The 26023-nt window shown below is 48.8% G+C and overlaps 1 protein-coding gene across 1 annotated transcript in view; it reads right to left on the bottom strand.

The window, feature by feature from the left end:
* The window catches only part of ENTREP2 (endosomal transmembrane epsin interactor 2), a 426858-nt gene that overhangs the window by 12010 nt on the left and 388825 nt on the right, over positions 1–26023 (bottom strand). The window contains exons 5-8 of the mRNA XM_024129669.3: positions 18164–18271; positions 9597–9757; positions 8893–9028; positions 2306–2381 (exon numbers count right to left, since the gene is read on the bottom strand). Of these exons, the coding sequence (XP_023985437.1) occupies positions 2306–2381; positions 8893–9028; positions 9597–9757; positions 18164–18271 (481 nt within the window). The remainder of the gene's footprint in view (positions 1–2305; positions 2382–8892; positions 9029–9596; positions 9758–18163; positions 18272–26023) is intronic.

Here is a 26023-nt window from a genome sequence, read left to right as displayed (position 1 = left end):
TTTACAATAGCCAGGACATGGAAGCAACCTAAGTGTCCATCGACAGATGAATGGATAAAGAAGATGTGGCACATATATATAATGGAATATCACTCAGCCGTAAAAAGAAACGAAACTGAGTTATTTGTAGTGAGGTGGATGGACCTGGAGTCTGTGATACAGAGTGAAGTAAGTCAGAAAGAGGAAAACAAATACTGTATGCTAACACATATATATGGAATCTAAAATAAATCGTACTGATGAACCTAGAGGCAGGGCAGGAATAAAGACGCAGACATAAAGGATGGACTTGAGGTCACAGAGCGGGGAGGGGGAAGCTGGGACAAAGTGAGAGAAGCATCGACATATATACACTGCCAAATGTAAAATAGATAGCTAGTGGGAAGCAGCACAGCACAGGGAGATCAGCTCCGTGCTTTGCGACCACCTAGAGGGGTGGGATAGGGAGGGTGGGAGGGAGGCTCAAAAGGGAGGGCATATGGGGACATATGTATGCATATGGCTGATTCACTTTGTTGTACAACAGAAACTAACACAGCATTGTGAAGCAATTATACTCCAATAAAGATGTATTAAAAAAATTGAAAAAAATGATCGATCTTAAAAAATAATAGAAAAAAAAGGTTCCAGCAAGGTATTTTGTAGATACAGGTGAGCTGATTCAAAAATGGATATGGAAAGGCACAGGCCCTACAGTAGCTGCAATCTTGACAAAGAAGAATGAAGTGGGAGGCATCCCTTGCCTGATATTGAGGCTTATTACAGAGCGACAGCCATGAAGACAGGGTGGAATTGGCAGAGGGGTTGACACACAGATCAATGGGACAGAACAGAACAGGGACCCAGAAGCAGACCCATGCAACTATGCTTGACTGATTTTTGACAAAGGTACAAAAGCAAGAAACAGCCTGGAACAATTGGACATATACCAGCAAAAAAAATGACCTTGACCTCAACCTCACCCCACACAGAAATTCCCTGTTACTACCTGCTTGGCCTGCAAGCCCCCTGCCAGAGCTTCTTGTATGTTCCTGCCTACCCTCAGGGCTGGCCCCTCTGAATCTCTCGGTGGAGCCCAGCTAACCCCCCAGGGTAGTGAGGCAGTGAGGAGGGCCCAGCCCTGCTGAACGCCTCCCGAAGGGCATCCCAGACACCCTGTCCATCCCCACCTGCCCCAAGGCTACAGATAGAAACGGGCCCTGGAGCCGCCATGCTGCCTGGCCTTTCTAACCATGCTTTCCTGGAGAACTGGTGGTGTGTGGGAATCACGTGATTGGAATGGGGGGCCCGGCTGCAGGCCTTCCCCCCCACCAAGCTTTAGAAGGCACTGCACCCTGGAGTAGCCTCTGGAAAGGTGTTCACTGGATGCCACCTCTTAGACAAGCTCCTGATGGCCCCTTGGAGTCACCAAGGGAAGGGCAAGGTCACTTCCACATTCAACTGTAGCGACCCGGGGCTCCTGCCGCTCAGAGGTGGCCTCATGAAGGACGGCCCCTCCTTATTTCTCTTAGACGTTACTTGAAGCGGGGATGGCAGCAGCACAGAGGGCCACCACAGTCACGGACCTTTCTGGGACGCTTAGTCATCTCCCAAGGTGGCTGACTTTGGTCTCCAAATAAATGCACCCACACGAGCCTGCTGGGGACCTCAAGACGAAAGCTCCCCAGGGACGCCCCCCCCACCCCACCCATCTGTTCCCCCTGCTGCCAAGGTCGTCTGCTTTCCCGTCACCTCGGACCACCTTCCCTACCCCGAGGTTTGTCCTGTGGCTCCCACCCCATATTTGGGATCTGACTTCTCACACTTTTCCTGCCACGCCCTCCAGGACACAACCTCAGGCCCCTGCCCTCCAGCCTCCCCCTCCGCAGCCAGTGGGCAGGGAGCCCCCAGCTCTGGATCCCCCCCTGGCCCAGCCCAGCCTCCTCCTGAGGGGGGACTGAGCGGACGTTAGCCTGGTACGATTTTGCTCTGGAAAGGGTCGATCGCAGACTGTGTCGCACTCTTCTTCAAAACCATACTCCTCGAGTGAGAGAGAAAGGGCGCTGGGGGAGGCGGACAAAGCCCCCCAGGGAAAGCATGAGGACTCCCAGCTCTGACCACTGGGGGCAGGGAAGGAGGACATGTGGAAGCTTCCATGTACTTAGCAGGAGAGGCTGCAGCAAATTCCGCGCCCCCCCCCCCCGCCCCCTTAAAGAGGAAGAGATGGAGGAGGGAGGAGCAGGCAGAGAAGAGAAGGTAAAGGGAGGAGACACAGCCTGGAAAACTACCAACTTAGTGTTTCAAAGACTGAAAAGGGTACGATTACCTTGTGTGCTGAAGCCCGCGGTGGCGTCTGGGTCCCCGGAGCCGGGCTCGGTCACTTGCGGGTCCCCACTTGGAATCTACGGGAAGAAAGAGGAGGCCGCGCGTGGGTACTCTGCTGTCTGTGGGGCACATCACAGCAGCCTCCAGAAAGGCAGGCTGACCCTAGAGCTTGTCTTCTAGAGACAGGTGCTCAGGTTGCAATCTTCTCCCCTAAATGTATGGGGCGGGGGGTGGGAGGGTGAAGACGCCATTGCCAAGGCCAAAGGCCCTTCCTCTGACCTTCTGCAATGAGAACCGTGTGCCCCCCCGAGGGCCCACCCTGAGCCCTCTCACCTTCCACTTACGGGCACCATTTGGGGCTGGCGGAGGCCACACAGGGTCCCCCCTGTCATCAGAGGAGGTGGGACAGCCCCTGCCCTCACTTCCCACCCCCTCCTCTCTTGCCTGAAGAGTAAGTCCACGACACCAACACTCATGGGACCCTAATGCTTCAGGCTGGCAGTTTGGACACAAGTGGGCATTGAACGAGCTCTGGACGCCCCAGAGCTGCATGTGCCCTGCCCTCCCTCCTGCCTTCCGCACGTGGGATCAAGAGGCTTCTCCCAAGGCCGCCCTCCCTGCCTAAGCTCTGCCAGGGTCCCAGCCGCACATGGGGCCTACGCCGGGTTGAATGCGGGGCCCCGAGCCTAGTCAGATGCCATCCCTTCCTGGTGGAGGCTGGCTGTGAAGCTCGAATGCGGTTGGACCATCATCACACTTTGGCAGCTTTCTTCTTGAATGAGAAGAAAGGCCTCAGGAATGTGAGGGGAGAGACCAGCCTCCTCTGCTGGGCAGGGATGGGGCACGTCTGCTCCCCACTTGCCGGGCTTGGATCTGCCCCACGCGAGCGCGTCTGTCCCATTGCTGCTTTAGGGCACAGCGGCCCTTCCCAGGCCGTGCGCCTGCAGGCGATGAACCCTGTATGCACGTGCCCCTGTGCCATCTCAAAAAATGATTTCTGGACCTTTGTGGTATTTCAGAACTATTTGCCAATAATGAGCTGGGGGAGGCCAGGGAAGGTGAGGCGGGCCCCTGCGGCCTGGTCTGGTTCCAGCTCAGTAATTATATTTCTGAGGTTTCCTGCCCCTTCAATCGGGTAGCTGATGGCGCCCACCTCTCCTCTGTCAAGCGGGCTGGCATTGCAGCAGGTGCCGGGCTGCTGGCTGCCCCCAACCAGAGACCCAGAGAGCTGCTCAAATGGTCCCTTGGATCCCACCATCCTGCACTCAACGCTCCCTCTCTGCCAGGGAGGGGATAGGATGGGAGAATTCACACCACCCCACACCAATAACCTGTGTGGGAAATCTCTGCCAAGAATCTCCTGCCAAATCAAAAAAAGGAACAATGCCCCAGAGGTTCGTTTCCTTTCATACCTCTCTTCCTGTATCTAACCCTCAACTGGACTCTTTTTTTCTTTTTTGTAGGGGTGGGTGGCAACTTCAGGCCTGAAAAAAAAGCTTCTGGTAATAAAGAAATATACATAAAACAAGAGAAATAAAACACACAGTAAGACAAGGTCAGGAGGAAATTGGATTCGTGTCATATTTTGCAGAAGCATCGCTGGCTTCCCTCTGGCTCCTGGTCAAATTTGGTTCAAGAGGAGACAGCTCCTGGGAGCGGGGAATTCATCACCTCTGGCGAGCAGGGTGTCAAGCGCTGAATTTGAACGTGGCCTCCCCTGAAGTCCAAGGCCACCTTGCCACAGCAAGGCTGCTCACTTCACAGGGTATTGTCCATGAAATACAAAGGCAGTGGAAGAGATATATTTGCGGCATAGAATTGAAGTTGAAATCCGAGTTTAGCAATAAAGGTTTATAACACAGCTCCCGCAGGGCTGTGAAAGGAGAAGCCGCATGTATGATGTAACGTGGACGCTCCAACGCCTGCATTTATTTATTCCCAGATGCACTGTTTTGACCACTTATCGTAATTGAAAACTCAATCGGCATTTAGGCAAATAAGCCAAGTTCCCCTCCTCTCCCTTTCTCCTAGGAACTTGGGGGCTAAGACGTCCTATATGGAAATTCTGCCCTATTTCTGTAATGAGTTTCCCACTCCTGGGTGAGGTCAGCTGGCTATGTCCCAGGTTTACAAAAAGCTGTTCTTGGGGGCAGTTATCAGCCATCATGGAAAAGGTGCATTAAGGTTTTCGGCTCATGTCCCAAGGCAATCTTCGAAGCTACTTCACTTACAGACTTTCAAATGTAAAGGTCATTTCATTCGAAAATAAAAATAATACCTTCGAGGACTTGGGGTTGGACACACCTCTGTCACGTCCATTGCCTTTCTCACCACTTCTTGTCCCACCTTCCATATTGCCACCGAAATTCCTAAAGCACTGCTGGGCCACGTCGACCCCAAACGCCCAACTGTTCAAAGGCAGCTCTATAGTGTGGCATCCCAGGTCATGGAATCTGCACCCAAATGATTTCTGTGAACCCCCTTCCTGCCCTTCAAGCCCCCATGAGCCTCCCTGGTTCACACGCCCGGTCCCACGCAAGGTGGCCCAGCTGGTCCTTCCTCTGAAACCCCAGAGAAGCCCATTCGTCCCTGTCCTGTGACCACAAGGAAGGGAATCCCGTTGCTCTCCCGATCCTATAGCCCGTGGACTAGCGCACAGTCTCACGGGGCCCCCAGCACACACGCTGTCATTCACAAAGGGGCATCAACAAGGCAAATTCTCAGCCACTTCCCTGCTGTAGAAAGAAACTCCCTCCCTCCAATCTTGCCCCAAAGCCACAATCTCTGGCCACGGGAAAGAGAATGCATCGCAACCCAAGTCAGAACGGAACCTGAATGTGGCTGAAACACGCGGGTCAAAACGAACGTGCTGGCTCAAGGGGGGGGGCTTTTCTTCCCAAATGAAAAATCTGTCCAGATGAGCGGTCTCTGCCGCGCACAGACCTGCACAGCATCTGCTTGCTTTCCAAGGGGGCGGGCGTCTCCCTCTCTTTATCCAAACAAGTGCAAATAGGCCATTCATATGCGTTTGTCCTAACAAGGGGGTAATTAACCTCCTCCTGGCCCAGGGAGCGGGAGTCCTGCTGTAAGATGGCAGCTCCTGGCTGTCCCGTCGGGGGACTGGGGGAAGGGGGAGCTGGCAGGTGCAGCCTCCCCTCCGTGGGCGGGATGGGATCCTGGACTCCCAGACTCCCTGGGGGATGTCTGTGGAATTGAAAAGTGCTGCCGGCCCACGGGATCAGAGAGAATCAGCCGGCGAGGTGCAGCTGCCTCTTCGGTGCTGGTGGCGGTGGGGGGTGCCTGTGGCGGCCCATTTATCACAGATGCTGCCGTCCAGGCGGGCAGCCCAGGGAAGGGCGGGGGCCACGTCCTCCCGGGGATAACATTCATGCAGGGGCTTGTAAGCTGGCGGTTTCTGAGCCAACGCAAGCTAATGTGAGACAGGCCTTTGCCCTTCAAAAGTTCCTCCCCAAAATCTTTCGAAAGACATCTCCATTTAGAGAATTCCCCATTCTTTTGGAAAATGAGGTCACGTGGGTCTTAGAACCAGTATTATCATCCTTCAGAAAAAAAGAGTAAAATAGTGATAAACACTAGGTGCAAGTGTCGGGGGTGCATCAACTGTCACACCCAAACCAGAGGCTGCTTCCCAGCACGCCGGGTCCTTGGAGGCCCGGCGAGGCCGGGAGCATCATGGGGGTTCTCGCCGGCTCCAGCTCCGCCACTCTCCACGGGGTGGTGCACACAGACCCGTGAATCATGCACGGTTCCTCTCTTCTGGACATAGAGTAACAGCTCACAGGGACGAAGGAGAGGCAGCCTGGAGCCTGCAGCTCTGTGAGGGCAAAAGGCAGGGTCGCCGTGCAGAGGGGGAGGCGGCAGGGCTTCTCCCGCCCCCAAGGTGGCCGAGGAGAGTCACACAGCCTTGGGGGCTTCCTGGGGTTTCCAGGCCCCTGGCCGCCCTGCTCGGTGCCCCTGCTAGTTACAGGGCGAGCTGCCCGTCTGCACCTGCTTCAGTCCCCTCCTGCCTTCCAGGGACCTCCCTCCCCTGGCCCTGAGGAGCCGGCGCCGCCCTCCGGCCCTGGCATATCCCCTTGGTAACCCCTCCCACTCTATTCCCACCCATCCCCCCCTAACTACCTCCTATCCAGACTCTTCATGGAGCATCTTGCCAGAGCGATTTACTCCAGGCCCCAAAGGTGTCCTTGGAGCAGCCGCCGTGGGGACTTTGGTAGCCATGCAGTTTCTCAGCAGCCCCCTGACCCTGGACTCCGGAGCCCTGGAGGTGGCCCCGGCCATCTACATTTGATTGACAAGCCCTCCAGGGAGTCGGGATGCCCGCTGGAGGCTAGAAACAGTGGTCCACACCCTTGCTTCCCCTCCTCACATCCCATCCCCTCCGCTCCCTGACGCCATCTGATCCTACCATGCCCCTCCCCGCCCCGCCCCACCCATCCCCAGCAGCTGCTCCTGCCAGAGTGACTGGTAGCCTCTCAAAAGGTGAGCCAGGTGGACGGGGCTCAGTCCTTCACAGCCTCCGGGCAGCACTTGGCCCATGCCTTCCTCCCTGACCACTGGTTTCTGAGTCCAGGCTTTCTGGGACCCCACCCCATGCCCTCTCCTAGGGCCTCAACCCGTCCCGGTCTCCAGGGCTTCCATGACCATCTTTGCAGTGAACCCTGATCTCTCTAAGGCCCCGACCTCAGATCCTAGCAGCCGTGGACACTTGCTTGGATGTTCTGATGACCCTGGCACCTAGTGAGGCCCAGTGGGTGGGTCGGCCCCCCATCTCATGCTCACTCCTCCCTAGAGCCTCTGCAGGAGCTGCTCCCTCCCCAGCAGCATCCCTGCCTCTCCTTGCTGACCTGCGTCCTGCTGCCCACTGGGCCGAGGCCTCATCTCCCAGGGTCCCTGGACACACGCAGGGACCAGCATCCCTGCCCAGGGCCCTGCAGCACCCGGGGCTCCACTCAGGGCTCTGACTGTTAACACAAGAAGCGGTTTCCCTTGACAATATTGATTTGAACTGTTTTTATCATGAAGAGAAAAATAAACCCACTCCAGGAAGGCAGAATGCTCTGCTCCGCTTTAAAGGGGAAAATTCCAGAGAATTTCAGTTATTATAAATCTAGAGATGAGAGTCATGCTCACACCGCTGCCTCCTTCCTCATAGCCCCATCCCTCTGTTTCTCCCGTGGACAGAAAAACAGCCAGGAGTCCCAGCCGAGTCCCTTTGCCGTGGGGGCCCGGTGAGCCTCGGGACCTCTCGGTGGGAGCAGGCCTGGAGGGAGGCCCCGGGGTGTCACGAGCCCCTGCCTGGGCCAGGGTGGGTTGGGTGGCTGGCCGGGGCTAGGGGCTGCTGAGCAGTTGCGCCCCAGGACCCCGAGGAGAGCCTGTCACAGAGATGCCCTGCACTGCGCTGAGCCTTGTCCCTTCCCGTCACACGGCCATGGCCTGCAGGACTTGATCGCCTTGTGGACGGCACTGTCTCCGGTCGCATCCCCTGGACGCTGAGCCCAGCACAGGGGGCCCCAGGGCTGATCCTCAGGGGGTGGCGGGAACGGATGGGCCCTGCCGCCCGGCCAGCTCACCACGGGCTCCGTCTCACAGGGCGACAGTGCGAGGTCGGGGCCTGCACCACCTCCGGGCGGGGGGCTCCAGGCGGGGACATGAGTCAGGGCAGCTCCGTGGCTGCTGAGACATCACAGCGTACCCCTGACGCTCCGGGTCTGTCTGTGTCTCCTCTGACTGATGCGCAGGGCCCAGGAGTGGCTGCGGCCCTGTCCCGGTGCCCCTGCTCCCTTGGTGGCTGTGGCTGCCCACCACGCCCCAATCCCTGTGGTGCCCTGGGGGACACCCGCATGGCCCTACCACTCCGTCTGCACTTGGGCACCATATGGCCTTTCCCGGTGCTCACATCTCTCTGCCCTGGCTGGTGGCCCTTGATATTCAGCAATGACAACGATGATGATGAGGATGAGAATAATAATACCAAGAAAGGGCATGTGGCTTTTGCTGAGTCAGACCCTGCCATGTGCCCAGTCCTGTCCATTACAAACATCCTGTTCCATCCGATGTGCTTAGTACTATTATGACCCCATTTCACAGATGAGGAAACTGAGGCCGCACGTCCCAAGTGCCTGCCCGCTGGGATCAGGTACCTCCCTGGCTGTAGCCGCCAGGCCTCTGACAAGACCAGGAATCCAGACGAGCTCTCTCAGGTGTCCGGATGACTTTGACAGTGGCCTGTAGCTGAAACAGCCCAGAGACCCCTGCATACTCAGACCGTGGCCCAACCCCACCCCAGGGGGCCTCTGCCTAAGGGTCAGAGCCTGGGCCAGCTCTTTCTGCACTGTGTCCCCAGCACATCTGAGGGGGGCGGCAAGGAAAGTCAGCACAGACATGGGGTTGGGATCCCCGCCTGGCTGCCGTCTCTACAGGATCTGCTCTCTGTGCCTGCTGCCTCTTCTCCCCCGCGACCCGGCTAAGACGACCAGCGTCCCACAGTTTGCTGAAAGGCTGAGGGAGATGCCAGCGCAGGCAGCAGGACCGGAAACGGGGAACTGGCCTGTCGGGGTCGGGCCTCACCTGGCTGGCGGGGGTCGGGCCCACCACGGCCTCGTAGGGCGGCGGGAGCTCGGCGGGGTAGAGCAGGCCGGGGCTGTTGATGGTGACGCGGTACAAAGTGCCGAATGGGGAGGAAGCAAAGTCCAGGTGGAGGCCCCTGGAAAGGCAGAACCGCGGAACATCACTCCTTGGGTAAGGAGCCCGGACCCTTCCCGTTTCCCTCAAAGCGATCAGACCGATTCCCCGCCTGGAATTCTCTTGTTCGTGAAATAAAAGCCTCATTCACTAGGCAGTCCTCACTTTCGTTTTTTGCTGGAAAGATATTGACACTTTCAAGAAACTCTATGGCCTTTTCCATGACAATTAAAACCATCATACAGCTGATTCAATCTTTAATTAAATGTGACATGTTCTATTAAATGACCATAAACCGACAGCAGTACTGTGTTTCGTGAAGAGTGGAACAGGGCTGCTCCTGCCTGGCTGGGTTTCTTCTCTGATGTCCTGCAGTGAGGCCAGCGGAAACGCACGGGGCTCTGAGCCCTCCCACCTCCCCGGGCTCTGCTGTCTGATCCAACAGGCCTTCGTTCACCTCCCCCTCTGCTCACCTTCCCCTCTGCTCACCTTCCCTGACAAGGAGCACCTCCCATGCCCACCCCCCAATGACGGCCTCCCATCCTTGGGTCCCAGCATAGCTCAGGGAGGTGTCCCCAGGGAAGACCCACCTGTGGGCCTCAGTGGTGGGCGTGCAGGTGTACTCCGGGGGGTAATAGGGCGGCGGGGGCAGCGGGGGCACAAACTCATCGAAATCCAGGGTCTGGTGGAGGACAGTGCCGTGCGGGGTCATGCAGGCCGGGCTGACGGAAGGCGCCCTTTGTGGAAGGAACTGCAAAACAGAGAGGTTCCGAGTGATCAGGACGGCTGCTGTGGCTCTAACGTTATGACATACGTCTTCATTATGTCTAACGAAGGTAACTGTGCAGAAGCTTTAATGATGCGCTTGGAACTCAGGTACTTTAACCCGTCAAACCGTGACGGCTAAACACACATTTAAAACGGCAGCTCCGGGAGGATCACACCCCCTGCTCTGGAGCCTCATCACGCTCGGTTCCCACGCTGCTACGCAGATGCCTGTCTTCTGAGGCAAAGTACAGTCCGGGAACTTAGGGTCTGTCCCTGCCACTAAACCTGTCTCCTCTGATGAAGAGCTTGTGGTCAGAGGGGTGCCTGCCGCCCAGGGCTGAAGACAGCACTTCCTGGAGTGAGCTCCTGAGAAAACACCAGACTCTCAGGATGTCCCTCCCACGCCCTTCCCAGCCCCTACAGTGAAATAAACTTGGGCAAAGCCACTTTGGTACTCCCTCCTTGGGGCCCTGTCATGTGCATTATGAGTGTGTTCAAGGCCCTGAGAAGGCCTGCACCAAAAAATCCATTAAATTGTTTAGCCCATTCATAGAATATTCCTCAAATATTTTGTGATGGGCCCCTTTGGACACATAGTATCCATCAATATTTGGCAGTTCTAGGGAATTCACACACTTTGGAAAACACTGCTCTGAGGGAAAAGAATCCTTCATGAGCTCTAGAACATTCTGGGGGGCAACGTCAAAACTGAGAGGCTGCTTGAGCAATGTGAGGTCAAATCACTTAAAATGAAGCTGCCCCTGCCTCATTTTCCATTTTTGTTCTTGGGAGGCACCACCCAATACCTGCTGCTCCTTCCATGGGCCACTGCTCCCCAGAGATGACCTATGGCATGAAGGTACCTGAGGCACGGCTCCAGGTCCAGGGGACACCTCCCCGAGAGTGCCTCCAGCTGTGGACAGACCCCAGGCTACTGAACACTATGGTCTGGGACCTCCCACTGCATGGAGGGCGGCAAGTGGTGGGTGAGACCAGGACCCAGAGTCAACTGTCCATGGCCAAGCAAGGACAGTTCCATGAGGAAACAGTGAACCCTTCAAGCTCTGCAGGAACCTGCAGAGATCCACAAAGGGTTAATGTAGATGACATTTGAATGGGTCTGAATGATAAGGAGGATTTCAATGAGTGGGCTCACAGGAGGGGCTCCGAGCTCAAGAAGAACAGGTAAGCTACTGGAAGATGTGTTTATGGAGAGCAAATTTCGGTAAGGCTCTAGAAGTTACTTCCTAATTCTGGGGGCACTGGGGAGCCAGCGAGGGTGCTGGAGCTGGGCAGCAGCTCTACTGAAGCTGTGTGGTAGGAAGTGCCTCCTGGCAGTAGCGGGTGGGGTGGTGGAACATTTCTGGACAAGTACAGGTGAGGTCGTGATTCTGAATACAGTCCAATGCTATGAAATCAGCATGCTCTAGACTAATGCAGAAAGAACTGGGGGTGGGTGGGGGCGTGTCTAAATGTGTGACACATCAGGCTGCACATGTCTAAACGTGTGACACCTGCCTTCTTCACACACAGAGCACGGTCCTTGCCCCTCCAGCTGGTGTGACCCATGGTTTGTATGTTTAGTGGTCTGAGATAGAGGTGCATCCACGGCCAAGGGCAGGGTGGATGTGTCTGCCAGCCTTGACTTTGGAAAGCTGCTCGCCCTGCGGCTACTGCAGGAAGCTGAGCAGCCAGTATGAAGCCAAAGGTCCTGGAGGTCTCATGGGAGAAGATTTTGAATTAGCCTTATCAGAAATTAGAAAAATCAATAACATACTCAGGCATGAAATGCAAAAGCCAAAGCGCTTTTCTGTGGAAGAGCCAGTCCCAGCAGGAATGAGAGAGGTGAGGAGGTCCAGGCAATCCTATTAGCAGGTTTAAATGAGTCAATGCAGCCACACGAGGGAGGCTTTTTAAAGGCTAAACGACCATCTCCGTTTCTGCCCTAAACTCCAGATGGCCTTTCTAGGGGGGGAATTGGCCTATCTTTGTGGAAGCATGTCAGACTCAGCAGCATTTACCCAGGCTCCTTGGCTTCCACAGCCGGAGGCCCGCGAGTCACACAGACATCTCCCTTGACACCTCTCAATATCTGTCTGATGAGGCAGAGTCTGTATGGGAGCCCAGGGTCACCAGCTCTGGACTCTGCCCTGAGACAGGGGTGTTGAAGGTCTGCACCCCACGGTCCCAGCTGGCGTCCTGTTAGGTTCTGGCAAGGGGGACGCGAGAGGGAACCTGGTGAAGAGGAGGCAGGGAGGGGGGTTCCTGTCACTGCTCCTGCCCCTCCTCCCCTATGTCCTCCAGCTCTAAGGGTGGCAGATCTTCTGCTGTTGTCTCTGTGTAACCTCCAGGCCCTCCTGGCTCCTCTGCCTTCCACTGCTGGCTAACCAGCTCCCCGTATGAGCTATGTCGAGCTCCTTTTCTCTCCTGAGCCCCAGCCATGGGGTCCATCATGGGGTCTGGTGCCGAGGGCCCAGCAGGTGCTCTATAAGCATCCACTCCACAGGTGAACACACCCTCCTCACTGCCACCTCCCGGCAGCCCCCAGGTTATCTCCTCCTTGCGGAAGCATCTAAATCATCTCTCTGCCTTGGTCTTCTTCCTCTTGTTCTGCTTTAAAAAACTTTGTTTAGGGGCTTCCCTGGTGGCACAGTGGTTAAGATTCCCTGCTCCCAAGGCAGGGGGCCTGGGTTTGATCCCTGCTCAGGGAAGTAGATCCCACATGCATGCCGCAACTAAGAGTTCGCATGCCACAACTAAGGAACCCATGAGCCGCAACTAAGACCCAGCACAACCAAGCAAATAAATTAATTAAATAATAATTTTTTAAAAAGCTACGTTTAATCCAGCATGATGAGGTCACTCCCTTTTAAAACTCTTTTACGAGACCTCTGCTCCCTGAATCCCACCTAGTTTCCGGCTTCTTTACCCACTAACCCACTGATGCCCCAAACTCCTCCATCTGCCGTTTGAACCAACCCCAAGTACCAAACTCAGGCTGTTCTCTCTCCCCAGATCCCGCATCCTCTGACCCAGCAGCCTCCTGGTCATCCTTCAGGACCCATAGATATGCTTGCTGCTCACCCACACCCTCCTCGGCCCCTCATCTGCAGGGTGACGGCCAGGCGCAGAGCCAAGCCTGCATCTGGGTGCGCTGGGGAGGAAACGCGCCCTGAAGCATCCCTTCTTTCCCAGGGGGTTGTGCTTGCCCTGGGCCACCTGTAAAAGCCCCGGTTGGTCCGTGTGGTGACAAAGGTACACCTGTGCCTGGTGAGCGAAGTGAGGTTGGTACCTGGTTGAGGTGTTCACACACCTGGCATGGGCATCATCGCCCAACCCTCCTCATCCATAAAAGAGGAGTTTGCATTTTAGACCCTGCTGGGGAGAAGCCCATTCTCAGGGGTTTGTTCTGGGAGGTGGGACCCATCTTAGGCACGTGCTATCCTTGGGAGAAAGAGCAGGATTATTGCCACAGTAAAAGTTTTCTGAATGGACCTCTTGTTGGTGAGCTGGAGCTCTCCCCCTGTGCTCTGGACCCTGGAGTGATGCCCGCCCCGGTCACCCAGCTGCTCTCTGGTCCTGCCACCCGTGGATGAGCAGGGCTGCCTCCTCAAACAGGTTCAGACCAGTTTTAGTTACTACTGTAATTTGCAATGAAATAGGAATGCAGTTGGGAAAACTTGCTTGTTCCATGAAAACCGAGTTGAAGGCTTTGGAAAGACTCGATAGCTAAGCAGAAATTGCTGCCAAGGTAGGTCATGGCCAGGCAGTCATAACAGAGTAGAGAAGAATCATAAAATATCCAGGGAGTTCTGCATGCAGATGGCTTCACTTGTCTGACTCCAATCAAAAGGAACTAAATCTGGAAATCATAGAGGCTGCGAGTTCCATGAATTTGATGCAGTAAATACAACCTGATACACCAAAGAGACCCATAATCAAAGAGAAGATCATGGCCCCAAACCAAGACTGGGGGACAAATGCTCATTTGCATGTTTAAAGCCAAAATAAAGTGTTCATGGTATGTATCATTTTTATGATTGTCTGCTGTAGCTGGCTTTTTAGGTCAAGCAGACACCCATTATTGGTCTTGATCTGATAGGGTAATAGCACCTACGACCCAGAGACCTTTCTGCTGAACCCAGACCTCACAAGGAAGGTCACTGTGGGTCAGAGGAGGGCCGGCCTCTGGGGAGAACTGGAGAGGGGAAGATACAAGTGAACTTGAGTGATCTGGGGGCTCCCAGGGGGCACTACATGCCTCCCTGTCTGGCCAGCACCCATTCCGAGCTCCGTGGGCAAGTCCACAGTAGCGTGTCTATGACGGCCATGGTACCCTGCCTACAGCTTCTGAAGCAGCTCTACTTTACAAGGCGTAGGATGAGTGGAGAACATAGATGACTGTAATAAAAGATGAAGTTAACAAGTGCGTGCGAAATGGAGATGCAGGTAATAGCAGACCATGTCCCCGAGGCTAAGTGGCTGGCAAGAAAGTAAGTGGGGGGGCTTCCCTGGTGGCGCAGTGGTTGAGAGTCTACCTGCCGATACAGGGGACACGGGTTTGTGCCTCGGTCCGGGAGGATCCCACATGCCGCGGAGCGGCTGGGCCCGTGAGCCATGGCCGCTGGGCCTGCGCATCCGGAGCCTGTGCTCCGCAACGGGAGAGGCCACAACAGTAAGAGGCCTGCGTACCGAAAAAAAAAAAAAAAAAAAAAAGAAAGTAAATGGGGAGGAAAATAGTTTAATGGAAAACTGAGATTACACTTAGGAAATAAAACTAAAAATATGAGATTATAGACACTTTGGAGGTAAATGCTTTCTCCACTAAACTGTATCAATGAACTGAATTTTATCATCAGATGGTCTTTTGCCACTACTTCCAAACACATTAGAGGAATTCAGCTTGATAAATTCTGACAATAGACATAACAATTTGCATCTCACGTAGATATGCATTCATTATATGAATTCTCCCCAAACTCTTAATCATCCCAAAATGCTGGTCCACAAAAATAAGAATAAAATTATGGGTTCCTTCCACGTGGGCTAAGGCTTTTGCTGTGAGTCACAGTCTGCTGATGGGTGCCCCGTGGTTCTTCCTGCATAAACTACACCCGTAAGACATTCTCTGACTTTCCAGTTCTGTGTTTTTACAGCAGAGCCAGAACTTAAAGGTACTTGGGAAGCAATGTGTATGCAGACATCCCTTCGATTTTTTTCAGTTTTTATCCCAACCCCTTAGAGTTGTCTGACACACTTCTAAACTGACGGCAATATATTTAGTGACCCTCTTTCACTGACTCTTTCCAGAGCACTCAATTTTGTTGTAATAGACATAACTCTCTTTTTGCACTCATATTTCACTGGCTCACATAGTACTAGAATATGCACTTAGAGTCCACATACCACTGGCCTAAGCTGGTCTGGGGATAGATACAACTGTCCCTTGGAAACCTGATGACCCAAATGTTGGGAGCAGACATGGCACATGGGTGAACTGCAGAGGCTGCGGGGAGTGGGGGTGTGCTGTGGGCAGCAGGAAGCGCATCTTCCAGGCGGGATGGAGAACCGCAGCTGGCTGGCCAGTCAGGTCAGCACAGGTTGGTCAAGAGAGTTATAACTGTATGTACAAGGAGAACCATTTGCAGAGGCAGAGACAGAACCCAAATCAAAAACAAGTAGCAACTCAGATAGAGAAATGGCCAAATAACTGATGTGACTTCCATCTCATGGACCACTGCAGATATTCAAACATCTCTCCTTCTATTGACTTAGCTGGATGGCCATGATTGTTTCAGGTTATAAGATTAAGTGGTAGAGTAACATACGTGGTGTGATCCCATTTTGACAAAAAAAGAAGGAATAAATGAAGGAAGAAAGGGAAGGAAGGAGAGAGAGATAGAGAAAAGGAGGGAGGGAGGAAAAAAGGAAGACAGACTATTTTCATATGTTTCTATAAGTCCTAAGAAATCAAGAAACAAAGGGAAGATTCACTGCAAATTGTTCTCAGGAGAATGCAGTGGGGGAGGGGAGATGATCAACTTTTTCTTTATATATCTCTATATTTTATTTGTTTCAATGGTCCTATGTTACTTCTGTAATTAAAGAGTTTAACAATATGAAGTAAGAAAATTAAAGTCAACTATACCTCAATAAACCTGGTGGAGAAAAAGACTTGTAAAAAAATTAAGAAGAGCTTCTGAGGCATCCTTAGGGATAACTTAGCTCCCAGACCCATCCGTCAGGGCGTAACCATGACCCCCTTGGGCTGTCCCACTTCTTCTCCAAGGACACAGCACGTGTGGCCAGGCTGGCCCAGCCCCCGACCCACGTGGTAACAGCCAACCTCCATGTGGCCACCATGCTTTTTCAAAGCACATTGACACGTTATCTAAGTCATCCTCTCAGTGGCCCTATGAGGACAGTAGGATGTAAACAGTCTTACTTAGAGCAGAGGAAACTGGGACAAATGGGTGGTGATGTGCCCAAGGTCAGGTGCTGGTCCCACGGGCGCCACAGACATGGGCTCCCCGGTGGCTCTGCAGGTCAGTGGGGTAACCGGCCTTCTGAGGAGAGTAGAGCCTGGTCTGTTCCATAGTCCGTGGTCACAAAAGGAGAAGAACACACCAGCAGCAAACTCATCGATTTCTATTTCCAAGCCAGGGGTCTGAAGCAAACTTACTCACCAAGTATAATACTTAGCCATGAAACAGCCAGGGGTTCTAATGGCAGCTGTTGTAATTGCAACCATACTTTACATCTGGTTGATAAAGTACATCGAGGACCACTGCCTTCACGGTCACAGCTGCGATGTCCCGATAACAAACCGGGACGTATTCCCTCCATGTATTTAAGAATCAAAATAGTTCACATTTGAGTTCTCACCAGATATTTAAACAGGGCCCCTCCTGAGTGAGAAAAAAGAGGTTCAAGGAGGTTCGTAGGTAAAAGCCGTGGGACCCCGACCCAGATGTAGCTGACCTCAGACCCAGGATGCCAGGCCGCTCACTTTCTACACGGAGGACTGACAATGACCTGCACGTTACGTTTCACCACATACACTATTTTAGCTACGACACACTTTCTTCTTCCTTAGTTGGTAATTTGCATTTTAATTCTGAAAACCTAGGGAATACAAACCTTCAGTATTTCCAGCCCTGTGGCTGTGTTAGTTTGGCCAAATGGGTGTGATATTTCCAGATCAAGAGTAAAATCTACTGAGGTGACCGGAGCCCTACAGTACTTAACCTTCCGTTACACGACACGCTGGAGAGAATCGCCAACATGAGGCCTCAGCGAGCAAGGCCTGAAGTTCATCGCTGCTGAAGAACTGCTTAATTAGATATCTTTCAGAAAACTGCCACCTCTCGGAAAGGTCGGCCCGGTTGTGACAGCTGTGTGGATGTACACAGGGAGAAAGAGGCTGCACACGATTAGAGCCAATGAATTTTTAACGCCTGGGTAATGATGCTCTCTGGCCCCGCATCTTGACGAACTGATGTACTGCCACGGGGTGGGTGAGAAACAACAAATCAAACAGGCTCCTATATGAAAAACTTGCCTTTTTTTTCATGAGATGCTTAAAACATTGGGGAGGGGAAGCAGGGAAGGTCTTGGAGGGGCCATGGGAAAGAGGGAGGGCAGGGTTCCTACCCTTAGCATGAACACCAATGTCTTCCCATCACTTTCCCTTTATTTGCTGACTTTAGTGGTAACGTACTGAGGAGTGGGCTGCGTTCCATTCACACAAATAACGAAGAGCCGTCATTATTTATTGAGCATGTATTAATAAGTGTGTGACCTCTGCTCTTGGCCTCATCACTCCCCTGGGGACCAGCACTTCCTCTTCTCTAAGACCCTGGACAGAGGTTCCAATGATGGCTGGCCAGTGACTTGTGCTGGATTTTGAGCTCAGGGTTAATTAGCAAATCTGCAAAGCACAGAGGAGCAGTTTTTCAATTTGAGAAGAACTCATCTTCTAAACAATCCTCCTTTATTAAAAGTGAATTCTGAACAGAGCCTTGCTCTGGAGGTGCCGGGCCTAGAGGACATCTCAGGCTACAGGACTGTTGCTAAAATTACTCAGGGGCACAAACCAGGGGGTATCTAGAGGCACGTGATGGTAGGTGGACCCTGTCAACAAGGAGCTCCAACAACACCTAAAATAAAAACATCAGTGGCAACAAATGTGTGAGTTTTGTCTTCCAGAGGGCGGCACAGAGTGACCTCCAAGGATCTCCCAGCCCCACGCGCTGTCGAGGCTTATTGTCCTTGGGGCTTCTGGATGGAAGCCAGCGGTGTCCATGATACATTGGTCTCAAACTGGCTGGGGAGGAGGGGCTGGAGCCTGCCATTCTGAGTGTGCTGGGGAGGAAGGGGGACCACTCACCATCTGCAGGACGTCAGCGGAGACCATCTGCATGCAGCACATGGCTGTGGCCAGCGCACACACGATGGTGGACAGGACGTTGAGGGCACACACGCTGAAGAGCAGTTCCTGTGGGAAAAGATGCGGGAGGATGTCAGCGTCATCTTGGCAACGCAGATGGCAGGCTCCTCGGCATTGCCGTCAAGGTCCAGGATGAGGATGCTCAATTGTGGGTTTCTTTTCTCATCATCGAAACTGGCCTTTTATAGACACATTTGTTTATTCTTGGTTTATACATGGTTGATCAAATTACTCTTAGATACTAAGTGATGTATTTTACAATTTTGATAATTTTTAGGTAGTCACTGTCTAAGAAAATCTTCAAATTGCCAACATTTGAGTAGGTGGGCAGTGTTTGTCAATGATAAAGTGTAACTGAAAATTTTGATAAGATTTCCAAGTGTTTTAAACTTCTTTTCTTGAGATAACTGTAGATTCACTTGCAGTTGTTAAGAAATCATAGAGAGATCCTGGATAACCTTCCCTCAGTTTCCCCCAAGGTAGCATCTTATAAAACTATAGCATGATATCATAACCATGATTGACAATGATACAGTCAAGACAGAACATTTCCGTCACCACAAGGATCCACCCTCCCCGCCCGTGTTGCCCTTTTATAGACACACTCACCTCTCTCTCCCTCTTCCCCACTCAATCTCCCTTTCCAGACCCCTGTCAACCAGTAGTCTGGTCTCCGTTTTTATAATTTTGTCATTGCAAGACTGGTATGCAACTGGAATCATAAAGCATGTAACTTTTCAGAACTGGCTATTTTCACTCAGCATAATTCCCTCAAGATTCATCCAAGTTGTTGCATGTATCAATAGTTCATCCCTTTTTATTGCTGAGTTCCAGGTTTGTTCATTCTCCAGCTGATAAATAATTGGGTTGTTTTCAGTTTCGGGCTATTACAAATAAAGCTCAGGAGCATTTGTGCACAGGTCTGTGTGTGAACATGAGTTTTTATTTCGCTGGGATAAATGTCCAAAAGTACAATTGCTGGGTCATATGGTAACTGAATGTTTAGTTTCATAAGAAATTTCCTAATTGTTTTCCAGAGTGGCTGAAACATTTTACATTCCTACCAGCAATGTATGAATGATCCAGTTTCTCTGCCTCCGTGCCAGAATTTGATATCACTATTTCATTTTAGCACTTCTGATAGGTGTGTAATGATATATCATTGTGGTTTTAATTTTCATTTCCCTCACAGCTAATGATCTTCTTAAGTGCTCATGTGCCATCTGTTTATCCTGGTTGGTAAAGTCTCTGCTCATAACTTTTCCCATTTTCTAGCTGGATTGTTTGCCTTTTTTTCTTTTTTAACTGAGTTTTGAGAGTTCTTTGCGCATTCTAGATTCTAGTCTGTTGTCAGATATGTGGTTTGTAAATTTTTTTTCCCAGTCTGCAACTTATCTTTATCTAGCCCTAGATTGTGGTGATTTTCTCTTTTTTTTTCTAAAAGTTTTTACAGTTTTACATTTTCCATTTAAATCTGTGATTCATTTTGAGTTAATTTTTGAATAAGGTGTGAGGTTTAGATTAAGGTTTATTTTTATGTTTTTAATTTTGATCTCTACATATTCATTGCTAGAATATAGAAATGTGGTTTGTATCAATATTTGTATTTATCTAGTATCCTGTGACCTTGGGATTTTCTTCCATGTTTAATTTCTTCCTTCACAATTTGTATGCCTTTCATTTCCTTTTCTTGCCTATTAGCACTAGCTAGAATTTCAAGTATCATGAATAAGAATAAGATGAATAAGATACCAAGATGAGATATCTTTGTCTTATGCTCTCAGAGGGTTCACTCATAGAATTTTAACTATCCAAATACAATTCATTCTTCTTTAGATAATTTACTCTCAAATCCATGCCAGAAATAGAAAAAACAAAATAACCACGATTCACAAAAATGACCAAACATTTAGAATAATTATATATCCTTCAATATACATACTCATATACTACTCATACGATAAATGCAGAAAATACTGTAAATACTCAAAAAATTATTAGGAAATATGGATCTTTCACCAGAAAGACCATGGTATTAATGAGGTTAGTTTCAATTTTCTAATCAAGGGGTTGACAAGTCCTCAAGACGAGGTGGGACATACTCATTATATTTCCTTGTTAATATGACTTGTACATGCATTGTGAATGTTTCAAATGATGGTCTAGTCTGGGAGCATGCACAGGTCTTGCTCATGGATACTTGAACCCATGTGTTCTAATCAATAGCATCCTTTAAGAAAGTTCCCCAATTTTCTGTAGGCTGCTGTGACTACAGAAGTCTTTGCCCAATCCCCTTCCTCAGAACCTGCTCATTTGTTCTCAAGACTGCCTGTAAAATAGCCAGAAAGGGTGTGATTATGATAATATTACAGAGGACAAAGTTAACATACCATGCAAATGTGAATACAGAGAACGGAGTCATGTTTTGAAGATTTGTTAGGTAGAACTGAAGCAAGTCTCAGCTTAGGGCTAATTATTCTCCACTCCTGAGGTCAGAGTGTTCTGAGAACTCTGAACAAATGTGGGAAGACTTGTTACTCCCAAATCTGAGTACTGGACACTGTAACCTCTAATCCTTTTCTCAGACTCAAATAGTTTCTTCATGTGCATCGGCTAATCAGCATTCAACTGAATACTCCAGGGGGACCCTCTGAAGATCCCAGGGTTCTCTCCCCTCCAGTATTCTGTCCTGAGAACTCTCAACCCCAGGCCTCGGTCTCCCTCAGACCCTCAGCTCTGTCTCCCCAACTCAGGGAGTCTGCAGGGATCCCCCTGAGTTCCCCGTCCTGCACTGTCCCCTGGAGACTCTCCCCTCATTGGTTGACCATATTTCAAAGATCACTGTCCTTCACTGTCTGATGTTCAATGTCTTCATATTTTGTCAGGTTTTTGTTGCTGTTCTTGTTTCAGGTGGGAGTTTAAATCCAGTCCCTGTAACTCTATCTTGACCAGAAGCTCTTGGTGGCTCTTAGGCTCATCTAAGTATCCTGTGTAACATTCTTAGGGTCACCTCAAGTGTCCTCTCTGAAGTCGCTAAAGACAGAGTAGGATGGGACCTCAATTGTGGGAAACGGCAGGCACAGGTAGGGTTGGGAAGAGGCTACGCTGTTTGGATTTTATTTTGTAGGCAATGGGATACTTCTGAAGATGTTTGATGTTGGGAAAGAGATAACGCAACCTGTTTTCACAAATGATAGCGAGACCTTTTGCAGAACCTGGGACATAGTTGGTGCTGACTGTTGAAGTGAATGCCCTTCTGAAAGTAACATTAATTTTGAATATAGTCTCATTTGCAACCAAGTAAAGCTACTCACAAAAATAAACACAAATCATAACCTTTTGTTTGAATAAGCGTCATGAGGCAAACACTGCTTTATGTCTCATGGAGCATATTCATTGGAATCACACACCAAAAAGACTTCTATTTTTCTTCTTCTAGCTCTTTAAATGCATGGCTTTTTGCTAGATAACTACACACCTGGAATTGTGTCTATGTGTTTCTTCAGAATTCTCTTTCTGGCTTAAATAATGCCTTTACCCCGGCCCTTTGATGGGCAAGCACTGAAATCCAAGTTCTATAAAATCTCTTTACAAGGTCATTCAAAATGGCAAGCGTGAGGACAAGGTGGGTCTTGCATGGTGGATCCTGAGTTTTGCTGCTGGCCACTCTGCATACTTCCTCGAATACAATTAAGGAAATCATGTCTATAACGAATCAAGTATAAAACAAAAACAAAAGGAGATACTTAGGGAAACCTACGAATGATAAATTCTTTAAAAATTCTCTCCAATAGACCTGGAGTCTGTCATACAGAGTGAAGTAAGTCAGAAGGAGAAAAACAAATACCGTATGCTAACACATATATATGGAATCTAAGAAAAAAAAATGTCATGAAGAGATTAGTGGTAGGACGGGAATAAAACACAGACCTACTAGAGCATGGACTTGAGGACATGGGGAGGGGAAGTGTAAGCTGTGACGAAGTGAGAGAGTGGCAGGGACATATATGCACTACCAAATGTAAATTAGATAGCTAGTGGGAAGCTGCCGCATAGCACAGGGAGATCACCTCTGTGCTTTGTGACCATGAGAGGGGTGGGATAGGGAGGGTGGGAGGGAGGGAGACACAAGAGGGAAGAGATATGGGAACATATGTACATGTATAACTGATTCACTTTGTTGTAAAGGAGAAACTAACACACTATTGTAAAACAGTTATACTCCAATAAAGATGTTAAAAAGAAAAAAATTTACTCGTCTCTCCAAGACGAGTAAATTCTGAATATTAACAACACAACAGAGAAAGGTGACAGCCAGGAGAAATTACGCATTAAGAAACATACAAAATTTAGGATTTTGATTCCCCTGTTTGTTGAAAATATTGTTGTCCAGAGGACAAAGGGTCTTATATTCATTACTATTAGCTAATTAACCAGTTTTTTTTTTAACATGTTTTTGTTTCTTTGAATAAAAAAGAGATTCCAGAGGAGACTGTTATCAGGCAAGGTATAATGAAGGAAGATGAGGAAAGGCTCATAGCGTAAAAAATAAGCGATGAAACCCATGGCTAACAATAACTGTACATGTGTTATAATTACAAGGGATGGGGTTGGGCTTTATCAGAATTATCCTCTTGAAGCTTCCCAATTACTTGACACAGTAATCACTATCTTAGGGGGGTCTTTCATGGCAACAACTGGAGTTCAATGTGGAAAAACAGGATGTTAGGAAAGGTCAGTGATGTGGTGGGGAAAGAAACCACACCTGTCATTATCTTCTCTGTCCAAGATGGGAAAGGCCAAGTCAAGAACTTGGGTATGCCCTGATCACTCTTTACCCAGACCACTTCCCGGGGCTGAGTTTGCAACAGGCATCCTGGAGGAAGGAGGTAACATGTCCACTGGACAAAGTGGAGGCTTACTACAAAGGCAGCAGATTCTCCAAGCTCAGTGTTCCCTTTCTGTAATGCCCACCACATGTGTGGGCATCCATGAGGGGCCTTTGCATCTTTCCCTGAGACTTGAGGGGCATGAGGAACTGACACAGACCAGCATGAAGCTCTGGCCACTGCTTTTGCCATGAGTGAGAAAGTCCTTTGTCTCTGAACCGGGAGTCTCATGTCTTCTGCCAGAGAAGTAGCAGCAAATTCTAACAGGCTAGTTTGTTAGCTTGAAAGCAAATAAAATCTCAGGCCCTGCACAATTCCTGACAGCATGTTTCCCTCTTCAACAAGAACAGAGACCAGTCTTCTGCTATTCTTTATAGTAGAATATCTCATCAAAATAGGTGTCTGGTAAATATATCTTTGAAAAATGTATGGGATATTTCATTATTCTTTTCTAAATTTTCAGTTTAGACTAGAAGGAAATAACAGACTTCATTTCCAAATTTCCAACCACACACCAGAAAAATTTACCGTCACCTTGAAATAATGTTTTTTTCAGAGACTTACATCAAGATTCTGCAAAAACCCTTGGCCATATGATCAGTGTGTGTGTGTGTGTGTGTGTGTGTGTGTGTGTGTGTGTGTGTGTGTGTATAAAATCTGTGATTTCCATTTTTCATAAAATTTCTCAAGTGATGAGCCCATCCTGGAACAGATCACATGCCATTTGCCATTTAACTTGTCTCTAGAAATCAGTTCTTTGTGGGGCTGGCTGGAATGCTGATCCTACAAAAGGAGCTAAAATTAGGCTGTCACATGGAGAAGGTAAGTGATTCATGGGGGAATGTGTGAAAGCTGTAATTTCAAGACACAAACATTCTACCTGGAATCCCTATAAGTTTAAGAATTTTTAGCCTTGCTCTGGCCTCTCATGTACCATCAACAACACAAATGCTACTACAAGAGGCCAGGTTTGCTCCTCATACAGTATGTGCTATTTGTTCAAAGGCACTTTTAAGTTTGAGCAAAGACCCATGAGGAAATTTACACACTCTCCACAATGGTGCGCAACTGCATCTTATTTGGGAATTCAAAACCTGTCCTCTGCCCTCTGAAGTAATAGCTTTTAGCTTTTAGCTGAAGAATGTAGATGGCCTAATTATAATAGGTATAAATAACTATAACTCATAGACTATTTTCTTACAGTTCTATCAAGTTTGAAGATCAAGGAAACTATTTGCCACTTTTCCAGCATTCAAGGATGAGTATTCAGGCAAAAAATATGTTTCTTTGGTGTGTGTGCAGGGGTGGAAGGGATGTACACACACACATATATTTTAATCTTTTTAAAATTCCCTTTAGATTTATTTTTGATCCAGTGGTTTTTCAAGAGTATGTTATTCAGTTTCCACATTCCATTTTTTTGCTGTCATTGATTTCCAGTTTCATTGCACTGTGGTTGGAAAAGACACTTAGTATATTTCAATCACCTTAAATTTGTTAACACTTGTTTTGTGACCTAACATGTGATCTATTCTGGAGAATGCTCTGTGTGCACTTGAGAAGAATGTGTATTCTTCTGCTGTTGGGTGAAAAGTTCTGTATGTCTAAGTCTGCTGGGTTCATTTTGTTCTAGTCCACTATTTCTGTATTGATTTTCTGTCTGGATGTTCTATCATTATTGAAAGTGGATTATTGGAGTCTCTTTCTATTACTGTATTACTAATTTATCCTTTCAAATCTGTCAATATTTGTTTTATACACTTAGGTGCTCTGATGTTGAGTGCATATATATTTATAATTGCTTTATCTTCCTGTTGAATTGACCCTTTTATCATTATGTCATTACCATCTTTGTCTGTAGAGACAGTTTCTGACTTAAAGTCTACTTTGTCTAATATAAATATGGCCACTCCTGCTCTCTTTCAGTTTCCATTTGCATGAAATATCTTTTCCATCCCTTCACTTTCAGCCTATGTGTGTCCTTGAATCTAATATGAGTTTTTTTGTAGACAGTACACAATTGGATCTTGGTTTTTGGTTTTTCACCCATTCAGCCACCCTGTATCTTTTTATTGAGGATTTTGTCTTTTTACATTAATTATTGATATGGTAGGATTTACTATTGCCATTTTAACTGTTTTCTGTTTGTCTTGTAGTACTGTTTTCTCTCTTTTTATCTCTTGCTGTCTTCCTTTGTGTTTCAGCCTTTCTTTTTTCTTGTTTCTGTATTGACAGGTCTTGATTCCTTTCTCTTTTTCTTTTGTTTAATTTTATAGGTATTTTCTTCCTGGTTACCACAGGTATTCCATAAAATATAGTTATAACAGTTTTATATATATATATACATATATTAATATGCATATTTCCTATAAATTCTAGATTTCTAAGAACTCACTGTGATCCTAATTAGCCTCTAGCTTTAAAATAAGATCAAACAAAGAATTATCCTATATTTATGTGAATTTTAAAAATAAGTTTTGTCAAGAGATTTTTGGAAGAGAAGAAGGGTCCTGCACACATCAAAATGTATTGTAAATCTACAATAACAGAATAGTATGACATTGATAAGGAACAGAAGAGAGTCCAGATATAGATCCATAAAATAATGAAAAAAGTGACACATTACATAACTTGTGTTGGGATAACTATTTTTAAAAAACAAAAAGACAAATCTGTATGTGAAAAAAAGACGAGAGGAAAATTCTTCCTTGTGAACCTAAATGCAAAAATCCTAAGCAAAATACTGGCAAAGTTAAATCCGATAGCATATTAAAAACACATTATGACCGAGTTCGGTTTATTCCTGTGTTACAAGAATGTTCTAACATAAAATAATCTAATGGAATTCATCACATTAAATGCGAAAAACTATATGATAATCTATTAAGATTAGATGTCAAAACAGCAGTTG

This window comes from Physeter macrocephalus, chromosome 11, assembly GCF_002837175.3.
Source record: "Physeter macrocephalus isolate SW-GA chromosome 11, ASM283717v5, whole genome shotgun sequence".
NCBI lineage: Eukaryota > Metazoa > Chordata > Mammalia > Artiodactyla > Physeteridae > Physeter > Physeter macrocephalus.
The sequence above is the reverse complement of the archived record's forward strand: the minus strand, read 5'-3'. Positions and strand labels throughout refer to the sequence as shown.